The sequence below is a fragment of the Buteo buteo genome, chromosome 4, assembly GCF_964188355.1.
Source record: "Buteo buteo chromosome 4, bButBut1.hap1.1, whole genome shotgun sequence".
Lineage (NCBI taxonomy): Eukaryota > Metazoa > Chordata > Aves > Accipitriformes > Accipitridae > Buteo > Buteo buteo.
The window spans coordinates 40958254-40970185 of record NC_134174.1 but is presented as its reverse complement, the minus strand read 5'-3'; the positions used below and the strand labels follow the sequence as shown (position 1 = coordinate 40970185).

At 42.8% G+C, this 11932-nt stretch overlaps 1 protein-coding gene across 4 annotated transcripts in view; it reads left to right on the top strand.

The window, feature by feature from the left end:
- Positions 1 to 6546: 6546 nt before the first annotated feature.
- LOC142030115 (L-threonine ammonia-lyase-like) overlaps positions 6547 to 11932 on the top strand; it is a 34128-nt gene continuing 28742 nt past the window's right edge. Inside the window, exons 1-2 of one of the 4 annotated variants that reach the window (XM_075025628.1) lie at positions 6547 to 6752; positions 11568 to 11594. In XM_075025628.1, the coding sequence (XP_074881729.1) occupies positions 6697 to 6752; positions 11568 to 11594 (83 nt within the window). In that variant the 5' untranslated portion in view covers positions 6547 to 6696. Of the gene's footprint in view, positions 6753 to 6968; positions 7332 to 11567; positions 11595 to 11932 lie in introns of those variants that run through there. The other 3 variants (XM_075025626.1, XM_075025629.1, XM_075025627.1) reach the window with 3 other exon arrangements.

The following is an 11932-nucleotide window of genomic DNA, read 5'->3' as shown; positions in this document are numbered from 1 at the left end:
CGCAAACACCTTCAAAGGCTTTTTGAGCCTCTGAAAGCATCATGCAGTAGTTAATCCACAGACTGCGGCAAATCAGAATCGCTTTGAGTAAGTCTGTAAAAAGCTATCTGTGTTTCGGCTCACAGCCACTTCTCGTTTGAATGCTTAGTGATTTTTGTTAGTGAAAATAAAGGTAATGACTATAGTAATACTTTGAAATTATATGGTGCCGCTCTGATGTTCTAACACCGTCTGAAATAGTGGAAGGTTAAGGTGTTGATCACAGTCACTGTGCTCTGTGCAGACAAACTAAATGTCTCTCCAGGGATTTGCTGTATGGGCTTCAGCCAGCGCACCTTTCCCTTAACGTGAACACAGCCACGTGAACAATGCTTTAGACCCAGAAGGACAAGAAGCCTGGAGTCAGTGATAACATAAGGTGTCTCCTGTTACCCAAAGATGTCTAGATACAGCCTTTGCTAATTAATGTCATTTCGTTAAGCATATTTGAATAGATTATTGGATACTTTCATGCATCTGCAATGCTAATTTACTGCCTCTGCATATATTAAAAATGTTATCCTACAACTTCGACTTGAGAAAAGCACGATGTAGAATCATGGAATAGTTTGGGTTGGAAGGGGCCTTTAGAGGTCATCTAGTCCAACTGACCTAAATATACCAAATAGCAATGCAAGATGTTTTGCTGGTTCTTATCAGTTATTTAGTCTCAGTAGTAGAGAGCGTGCATTTTTTTGTAACGGCAAAGCACAAGCTTTGTGCTGGAGTTCCCAGTTTTTGCTCAGCTGTTGAAATGTATTGGTTCAGCATCTTAGAATTAGACCTCTGATGGATATAAATACAATTTTCGGGAGACAATTTTTGGACATGTAAAGTTTTGTTCTTTGTCTTGAGAAATATCTCATCCTTTCAGCAAAATGTCTATGTGATAAGCAGATACACTCTGTCCTGGATAGTAACTTTACACAAAGCACACTCAGGCTTCCCTCTAGCCTCTTGTGCCAGCATGTATGTTCTTTGAATTGATGCCTGTCCTTTCTCTCAGCCACTACAAAATATAGCTTGAGAAAGATAGATCTGTTTCCACTGATTTCAGTCTACCTTATCAGTCTTTTCTCAGGTCCCTGACATTTCACTACCATGGGTCAGCTGCTATCTGACATAGAAATACTGGGGGCTGAAACCCTGGTCTGCTTTATAAATATTGATTTATGCAGAAACTGAGATGGAGGTGAAATTAGTACGCTAAATTAGATGGAAATGTGAAGCTTTTTGTTGTTTATTTGTTCTTTTTCTTCTTTTTTTAATTGGCGATTCTTTTTGAATTGTTTATATTTATTTATCCATACTGATTATTACAGTGGTTTACCACCATGTTTGCATCAATGCATTGCATAATCCTAAATTATCATCTTGGTTTTCTGTGTTGCTATTCTCTGAAGAACTTCTATTGTTTTTCTTGGCTTAACTGCAGACTGTCTCCACCCTCTATCTTTCTGCAACTGACCAAATTCTACAAAGAATTATCTGCTTTGGATAGACTATTGCTTCCCACCCATGCTGTTCTCACTGAGGTTGGAAATGTTATTAGTTTTATTTAGTGTGGGGAAAAACTTGGCTAATTCTTCAAAACTGTCTTTCAAGTACTGTAATTCAATGAAGTCTTTATTTACAATGGTAATAGCTATTTCTCCCAGTGCTGTCCAAACTGAATTTTCTCTGGTTACAAGAGAATGAAGCACTGTTTTCCATCTTCATGGCAAAATGGTCCCATTTTATTTTTCACTTTGGGAAAAAGCAGCATAAACTTGTTTAGAAGACTTTCTAGGAAAAGAAGCAGCTGTTACTTTCCACGTTATGCTATCTTGTAATGGCTTTTGTGTCAGTGACTGAGGGAGTAAGGCAGGCAGTCATATACAACCTGATGAGTGTAAAACTATTATTCTGAGACTTGGATTTTCCACTTCTTTCCACTCCTAATTGTTGATCCTACACACTAGCACATGAGCACTGAATCTCAATTCTGTCCCTTGATTAAACTGGTATTTGGTGTTTTTTTACTCAAAATTATCTCAGTACAAGATAATAATATGGTATAATGTGGATAAAAACACTTCTCAAGAAATGACATTTCAGATGTATATAGTGCCCCTGATAGAGGCCAGTTTTACTGAGGTCTCAATTAGGTATGCCTAAAGTTGTGCAGATATGAATGATTATTTTCTTGCACAAACACAAGAAGTGTCACTGCCGGCAGTATGGAAGTTGTAAATGAAACCTTCGGAAAGATACACAGCACTGAGGCACTGGCTTTCTTCCCTTAGGACTCACCAAAAAGCAGCTGGGAGGAGGTAAGAAACTTTAGATTTGAAAAGGAATGTGATCTGGGGAAGACCTGTAACTTAGTGTCATCCTTGACAGTTTCATGACAATTGTGTTGGGTTTCACTTGACAATACCGGCAATGTAATTACAACTTACATCTTACCTACTTGCTCTTGCCCTCTCTTGCACATGCGCTCTCTTACATAAAATGAAAAAGTCAAAGATGAGAGGTAGTTTTTCCTTCCTGCAGAGGTTGTAGTGTTTTTTGAAGCACTGTGAACAGGTTTGGAAGTGGCTATATTAAATTATTCCAGGTCATGGTTTAAGAGAAGTAGAAAAATGGTTATTTGAAGAGTTTGGCTTATTTGGAAGTTAGATAACAGGTCTCCAAATAGGCTATAGCTCAGATCAAATCAATGCAAAAGGCACAAAAGAGTCAACCCCATCCTGTTGCAGGACAGCTAGTTTGTTGTTCACATGTCAGTTCTTTGGTTAGTCTTATGGTGCATATTTTTAAATCTTCAAGCAGTTAGTGGACCAATCCCTAGATACTTAGGTAACTTGTTAATTTTCCATATGTTTTGGTCTGCTGGTAGTGATTGGCTTGATTCTATTCAAGATTAATAAATATAATGAAACAAACATATTTCAGTCAGTTAGCTAAGAGCTAAGAGTAAGATTATATGTGAAAGGTTTGCCTGATCAGCTACTAAAAGGCAATATGCTAGAGAAGTTTTTGCTGATTACGTGCAAAACCAGAGAGAAATGAGGGCATCCTGGGAACTTCAAATGCAGCAGATAACAACCCCTTGCTGACAGTTGATTCAGAGGCACGCCGTTTGAAAAAGGAATGACAGAAGATGGTATCAGGGAAATCACTAATAGGATGTAGCCTTTATAGCCAACTAATTCAAATGTATAACTGGTCTACCATGATCAGTGTGCTTTTTGATGTAATTTAAGTAGACAGCACCATAGGTAACAGTGGTTGGATTCCCTCGGCACACCTGACTAGATGCTCTTGGTAGCAGTGGGAAGGAGGCTGTGCGACGGATACCCTGCTGCTGTGTCTTTCTGTATTGGTTTTATGTGGCAAGGTTTTGGTAGTGGGGGGGGTTACAGGGGTGGCTTCTGTAAGAAGCTGCTGGAAGCTTCCCCTGTGTTCGAGAGAGAGCGAGCCCATACCAGCCGGCTCTAAGACGGACCCGCCGCCAGCCAAGGCCGAGCCAATCAGTGATAGTGGTAACGCCTCTGTGATAACATTTTTAAGAAGGAAAAAAAAATTGGGAGTGAGAAACAGCCGCTGGAGAGAGGAGTGAGGACATGTAAGAGAAACAAGCCTGCGGACACCAAGGTCAGTGAAGAAGGAGGGGGAGGAGATGCTCCAGGCGCCGGAGCGGAGATTCCCCTGCAGCCCGTGATGAAGACCCTGGTGAGGCAGGCTGTCCCCCTGCAGTCCAGGGAGGTCCACGGTGGAGCAGATCTCCACCTGCAGCCCGTGGAGGACCCCACGCCGGAGCAGGTGGGTTCCCGAAGGAGGCTGTGACCCCGTGGGAACCCCGCACTGGAGCAGGTTCCTGGCAGGACCTGCGGATCTGCGGAGAGAGGAGCCCATGGAGCAGGTTTTCTGGCAGGACTTGTGACCCCGTGGGGGACCTGCGCTGGAGCAGTGTGCTCCTGAAGGACTGCACACCGTGGAAAGGACCCATGCTGGAGCAGTTCGTGAAGAACTGCAGCCCGTGAGAATGGCCCATGTTGGAGACGTTCGTGGAGGACTGTCTCCCGTGGGTGGGACCCCACGCTGGAGTGGGGGAAGAGTGTGATGAGCCCTCACCCTGAGGAGGTGAAGCGGCAGAAAATAACGTGTGATGACCGTAAACCCCATCCCTGTCCCCCTTGTGCCGCTGGGGGGGCTTGGTGGAGAAATCCGGGAGTGAAGTTGTGCCCGGGAAGAAGGGAGGGGTGGTGGGAAGGTGTTCTGAGATTTGGTTTTATTTCTCATTACCTTACTCTGGCTGATTTGTAATAAATTGAGCTAATTTTCCCTAAGCTGAGTCTGTTTTGCCCGTGACGGTAATTAGTGAATGATCTCTCCTGTCCTTATCTCGACCCGCAAGTTTTTGTTATATTTTTCTCTCCCCTGTCCAGCTGAGGATGGGGGAGTGATAGAACGGCTCTGGTGGGCACCTGGCGTTCAGTCGGGGTCAACCCATCACACTTTCATTGTTTGCATCCACTTTGTCAGTTATAAAGCTTCTCTAACAATCACAGCGCTCTACTTGGAAAAAATGTCTGAAAACGCAATGAAATCAGAAAGGAGCTGTAAGTTCCGTCATATGGTTTTTGTAATAGCTGTTAAACTATGGGTTAATCTAGTTCAATTGTATTAAACCTTGAATCAAAAAACATATGTTTTTAAGTTCATCCCCAGAATAAGTATTTTGCTGTAAGACTGCCCCTAAAACATGTCTTTTATGGGGATATTGCCTTCTGCTGGAGAGTTCTGGTTCTTGGACAGCAGCAGCTGATGTCCAACTCCTGCTAATAATTGCATTAGTAAAGACAAAGGAAACACATAGGAATCTCCTGGAGAAGGATATTAGGAAGAAGTAGGAGATCAGATTAACTTCCTAGATGAAGGTGGCTATGTTATTCAAAGGATTCAAGTAACAACAGAGAGATGTCTTAGAGAAGACACACAGATACTAAAAAAACAGTGCCTGTGAAAGGTGACAAAATCCAATTGCTCTAGAAAGAGAAAGCAGGACTGCTGTATGGCCATCCTCTCTGCGTGCACGGATAGTGAAGGTGGATATGTGAAGTGGCAGACAAAACTTCAGAACCTAGTAGGGACAATGAAGTCTGGCAGACAAGAATGAAAGGAAGACACATGTAATAATAGCATGTGTTTAACCATTTCTCTCTCATTAAGGAAATAAGTAGCTCAGAAAATTGTCAGTTAACTTACAGCAACTAACAGTGATGCAGTACCTTCTAAGACACAGCACAGCCAGTGTTTCCAGCAGACACTTAGATAAGGGCTTTGAATGAATGTTTGACGTGGGTCTAAATCTACAGCAGAAATTTCCAAATATCCTTTTTCCCTAGTGGGCTGCTTGTTTGGGAGTGTTCTAGAAGGACAGCAATTCAGTGCTTCATGTACTTCTGTCCTGAAAGAGCTTGGTGAAATTGTTTCCAACTGCTTGGCCAAATGGTCCCCAAAATCCTTTTATTAGTTTTGCATGGTTGACAAGTACCAATCACAGATCAGGGCCTCATTTTGTGAGGAGCTGAACTCATGTCAAGACTTGAGCGCATCAGTCTGGGCTCACAGACACCCACCTGAAAGCTAGGCATTGCGATTTTCACTACTTCTAAGTTCCCTTTCCTGCCCACCACTGCACTTCAGACATGTTATGAGCAAAGTAATAACTCCACCCACCTTCTCTCTGTGCTTCAGGGCACCAGTGAAGTTGGCCTGAACTTCACTCTGGCTTAGAGCTGCAAGTGTTAGCAGCAGCCAACTGCCTTTTTGTCTCTTCACTCCTGGCAGCAGTGTGCTGCTGGGTTGTGGCCATGTGTAGCACATGCCACCTCCACAACCTGCACATCCAGTGCACTACCAAGGGGTTTTGGGTGGGAGAGACAGAAAAAATGGTGAGCTGGAGCTTCATCTGTCCTGATGAAGTCAGGGGAGCATGCACCTGTCTGCCATGCCAGTGTAGGGAAGGCTCCAGCAGCACAGCTCAGAGTTTCCTAAAGATCCCAGAAAACTATTTGATCATATATTCTGACTCTCCCATATAAAGCAGATTATAATATTTCTCACGGTACTCTGTGGGGAGGGTTAGGTCACAGCTTGGGTTAGATTTTACAATGTGCCTGTTCTCCATCTTGGAGGTTAAGATTTTGTACACTGTCAGCAGAAAGCAGAGGATACTGGGGGACCACTGATACCTGGAAGGGGACACCAGGTCAGTCCCAGAGCAGCCTGGAGCCTGCGCTCCATCAGGGCTGTATACCAGAGGAGAGGAAACACAGAAGGACCCCCTGCTCCCATCCCCATTGCATCTGGAAATGTGGCACTGCCTTTGCTAACACTCTCTCAGGGCAATGAAGAACAGATTTAGGTGGGGTTTTTTCTATATCTGTTGCTGTAGTCTCTTCCTTAGATGATCTTTTCTTTTCTATCTGTATATCTCTGTTTTTCTGCTACAAGGACTTGTGCCAAGAGAAGACCCAGTCTTTCTCCTCTGCGCCTCAGACATGAAGACCTGTGTCCCTTGGTGCTGCCTTGAAGAGGGTCCCTGCGGGTGATTCAACCACCAGAAGAAAGGCATCCCTTTCTTGCCACCTCTGCCTACCCAAGTGTATGCTGTTAAACCGCAGGCCCTACAGTGGGTCTAGATCATGCTCTACAGCTAAGCAGTAAGTAACTAAAGCTTCAAGTGTCCTGCTAACAGAGCGTCACCCAAGCATAATCCAGGCCCTGACTCAAATTGACAAGGACAGGTTGGCCTCTGAAATAATCTCTTTAAATAGCAGCAGCCATCTCTCTCAAAGGCACTTCCCTCCCCCAGCCAGTGCCGGAGAGCTGCTTACAGCACGTCACCCACTGTTTCCCACCCAGGCATTGCAGGGCTGGCACTTCTCACAGGCAAGTGTGTCCCCTGCCCACAGTCTCCCAACTTTGCTTTGCACCAGGAATTACAATGAATTTTGCAGCACAGATTCTCTACTCCAGGGTGTTAAAAAACAGAAGTCCCAGGGACCGCACCAGGGAAGATGAAGACTACGATCCTTTCTGGCAAAGGTTGGAGAATATTGCTGTCTGACTTAGAGCTAGAGTGCTCCTTTCTCCCCCTCAGGGGTCATGGTCAGCCCTCGGGGTCCACCCAGGGCCAGGCCCACGGACATGACAACCCCTGGACCCTTCCTGCCTCCTTATGGTGTCGTAGTTGGAGTTTTGCTTCACCTCGTTGTTTATTTAGTCGCTGTGCTGTATAGGTAATGCTTTCTTTTTCCTTTCCTTACTTTCTAAAAAAAAAAAGGAAACTGTTTGTAATTTTCCAGTTTCTCCCAGGGTTCTGTGGGTATGAGTTGCTCTTGGAGTCATCCAGTAGAAGCAGTGGAGATTTGAATGCTTTAAGGCTGTGGAGTTCACTTTTTTTTCATTTCTTCATAAGCACAGTATTAGTAATAACCCTAGACAGGCCAATGGGCTGCTGAAAATTTGTCTTGGGATAGCCTGTATCAGATCCTGTTATTATAGGTGTTCTGCGCTTTTCTTTGTTATCGTGCTTATGGTCTTGGATTCCTGTTTTCAGGCTTGGATGGTGCAGAGAAGACATCTAGCACCCTTGCATAGCACCAGTTGCGGGGTGTGCACCCATATGGCATGGTTGTGTTTGCACAACCATGCTCTTAACCTTTTCCATAGTTGTTTTCTCCCCCAATTTTATTATCTGGACACCACTAGCAAGATCATAACCTGGTGTTGCCAGATGTGGTATAAACAATGGGCAATTCTCATCATGCCAATAGTCGCAGTTGTTGGTAATCTTTAAAACATTGTTTCAGTGGGCTCAATGCTGTTAATAAACCCTCATGGAACACCAAAGGGGAAGACAAGATTCCAGTTCTGCATTGAAAAAATGACTTGCCCGAAGTCGTACATGATGTGACATGTTCTGCAGTGAACTGAGAATTTTAAACCAGTCCTTTCATCACAGGACCATTCTTTCCTCTAGTTTGCTATTTGTTCTTTATTACAAGTGAATTATGGAGATGTGTTAATCACCAGAGAACCTCTAAGCTCAGAATACATTTAGCTTACAGAGGAAAAAAGTTTAATTGCTTGAAAAGTTTTAACTGCCAAACTTTATGCAGTGTTTGATAGTGATCATTTGACATTCACAGCTGTGAAAGTCCTGTAAGAACTGCTTAAAGGGATGGATCTGTTTGAGGGACACTTGGAAGGTGTTGAACCAGAGGTAACCAAGAGGAGTGACCTTCTGAGTTCTTCTTGCTTTCAGATTGGTTTTTCTCATGTTATCTATTTAGCAGCTGACACCCAGTTGCCATTGCCAGCAGTAAGCAATGACATTTCAGTAGGCGTACCGAAGACTGGCAACAGAATATGACCACAGATGAAGGCAGATAGAGTGCTAGGCTCAGGCTTTGGTAAATCTGACTTGCTGAAAATAAAGAGGTATTTTATCAGAAGTGATAATGCAGTTTGGTTGTTCCCTGCATAAGCCTGAGCTTTCTTTGTGTTTGTTGTTGGTGTAACATCACACAGTTTTGTCAGATCTGTGTATGGTGAGGAGAGTTATAAATGCCTGCTCAATCTCAAGTCTTGGTTATTATGTACCTATCTATGCTGGATGGTCTCAGTGCATACATCCCCTAACATTTGTGTCATACAGGCTAGTAACTAAGCCCTGATCTCTTTGTCTTTAAGACACTCTGATAAGCAGCCCTGCTGCGAACTTCCTGCAGGAGTCTTAGGCAAGTCGCTCGATCTGTCTGTGCCCCAGTTTCTATCAAAAAAGTTGAGCTAATATTTACTGAATTTATCTTTCAGTAGTGAAAGTGTTTAGGGGAAGATGTTGGTGATCCCTGTGCGATTTAGGAACAATCACTTTGCGTAGGGTTTGGGTATCTAAATGTCAGAGATGCATTTTAAATTTCCATCCTGTCATTGCCACTAATTGGGAGTGATACAGTCTCAAATGGGCATTTCCATGTACCAGTGTTGGACAAAATACTGGTAATTTGAGAAAGCAATGTTTGAGTGTAGCATTGTCTTCAATCTGTTTTAATTGTATTGTCAAAGAGAGATCTAGCGTGTTCCCTCCCCATGCCTGGGGGATTTTACTTGTCACCCTGTAGTCCTGTGGAGCACACTCAGACACTATACAGTGCAGTAACCTAGAATTACTACCAGTGAAGATGACATCCGTTATGATGCTTGTCATTTGTATTTCAGCAAGCCTCAATTTTTCTATCATTTCTCTTTCATAAAGACCCACTTGCAGAAGCTGCTGAGATGCTTTTATGAATTGCTGCTATCACAGCATTTGGGTGTGATTGGGGGCGGGGGGGAGTAGAAGAGGATTGGGTGGGGTCGGTGGGGATTTTGCAAAAGTAGGGGAGCTCACAGGGATTTACACTGTCAAAAGGAGTTGGGATGGAACAGGAGTGCTTCGGAGCTATTAGGAAAGAGGACTGCAACAAATCAGGAAGGTATCAGAGGGCTGTGGAAGTCTCAGGCATCTGGAAGGGTCAGAGGAGACGGGGCTAGGGACATGGAATAAGAAGGATTAATGGAGCTGGGTAGATTCTGGGTAAAAGAGGGATTTGGATGAGGGAAAGGGCCCTCTCTGTCATATCCTGGGATTACTCTTTCTCACTCCTTTCCGAGGAGATCCTAGTCACATCTCAGTCATAAGCCGAGCAGACTGCTACCTGCAGCAGGCTGCTTACCTCACCCCTCCCAGTACATGACCTGTGTCTGCTCAGCACTTTGAAGAATGAGGTAAAGTGACTTTTAAAGGGTCACTTTTTGCTGTAATAAGTATTCTCAACTTCCCGGCATAAAATCTGAGCCCATTTGTCCAGAAAGCAGAAGACAAGTATGTCTAAAACTTTGTCTTTCCAATGTCTGTTGCTCAGTGTGCTCCAGGAAGGTGTTCAGGCAGCCTGAAGGTGATGGCAGCATATAGACACAAGCTTAAGAAACCCCTACCCCCAAAACATTAAAAAAGAATGAAATAAGAATGTATAGAGTACATGCGCATATATGTGCATGTGTGTTGATGAGTTAATTACAGGCTAGCCCCAATTCATTGGGGTGGTATTTAAGCTTAACACTAGCCAGTTTGCACTGTGCCATTGACCGGTCCAAGTTAGGCATTCGCGTTTGAAATTCTTGTCATGGCATAGACCCCTAAGGATGCTAAAATACAATACAGAACTTGTACCGTACTGTTGGTCCTTCTTCCTGGTAAGTGTGTATCATTGTGAATGCAGATGACAAAGACTGCTGTGGAAATGACAAAGAAATGCTGAGTTTTCAGTCTTATACTAAAATGTCTTTGTTTCCTTTTGTGGCACTTGAATTTCTATCTATGAAGCAGCAGAGTAACATTGGAACACATGTCCCTAATTCCAGCTTCATTTCTGCCTCAAAATGCATTTTTGTGACTCATTTTGTAAGAGGTGTAAAAGCTGTCAAATGGGCCAAAAGCTGACATCGGGTACGTCTGCAAATAAAAATGGCAACACTGGGTGAGACCAGAGAGTTGTCTACCTCTGTGTCTTCTCTGTAGTGGTGGCCAGTAACAGGAGCTTGGAGAAAAATAAAAGCCATGTAAGATGCTTTCTCTCATTTGCTCTCATGGAGCCTGCCAGGTAAGTGCTTAGGGGCTTCTTGAACAACGTACTTATTAGTCATTATTAGACCTACCTCCATATAGTTGCACAATTTTTTTAGGAACCCGTTTATATTGCCTTTCATAGCATCCTTTAGCAGTGAGTTCTGCGAGCTAATTATTTTTGGGAGAAGGGAACTTTTAAATTTTCTACCTGATACTTTCATATGATATGCCCTTAACATTTATACTGGGAGAAACAGTTGGCTATTTCCTTCCCAGTTGGCTATTTCCTGGGCATCCATGACTTTGTAGATTTTTTAGTCCTTCAGTTTTAGAAGCTGAAGATAATCCAGTATATCAGTTTAATCTGTTTAGTCTGTTGCCACATGGATCCTGAGGAAGCCAATTTGCATGTGCTTCATCTGACAGGGACACATAATTGTCCCATCATTGCAGGATAACTGCATAGGTGTTTCTTTCTCCCAGTAATAAAGGCAATAATTGTGGTCTTCAGGTATAGTATGTGCTACTACTGTATTTTATCTTCCCAAATTATTTTTGTTGGTTTTATTAATCTCTTGGTGTATTAATATTACTATTTTTCCAAACTTATTTCCACAGTGCTATTTAACTTGATGAAAATTATCAGTATATTCAACAAAACAAACTGGAAACAGAAAAATTATTCATTCCAAGTTGTTGCTTTTTATCATTCTAAGAGTACACCTCGGCACACACTCTCTTTGCATTTGCTTTAAGACTTCAAACTATGTAAAGCTATCTGCTTAAACAAATGATATTTTTTCCAGTTCCTTAATTATTCATGGAATGTCTGCATATGGATCTTCTCTTTTATTTTTTGCAGTTATGCTGAGCAGCTGTTCTTGAAAAAGTAGGTTTATAAACTGTATTTCCATGTTTGCTTTTACTAATAACTTTAAAGGTAAAATACTGTAATTTATAACCACGTAACAAAGCTTGCTAGCTGTATATTTGTTTTATGGCTGGAAATAAACAGACTTTTTCATGAGAACTTTCCGAGACAAACTCCAAAAAAGGAAAAGTGATTCATTTGAAAGGAATAATGTTTTATAATGCTGGGGTTTGTATTTGTGTTGGCTCAGATTTTCATCTGGTGGGCATGACCTCTAGAACAGGGGCCATACTTTGTAACTGTGCATGAGAAGTCACGTGCTGTCTTTTTGTGAACACTTGCATGCTTTGCTGCCT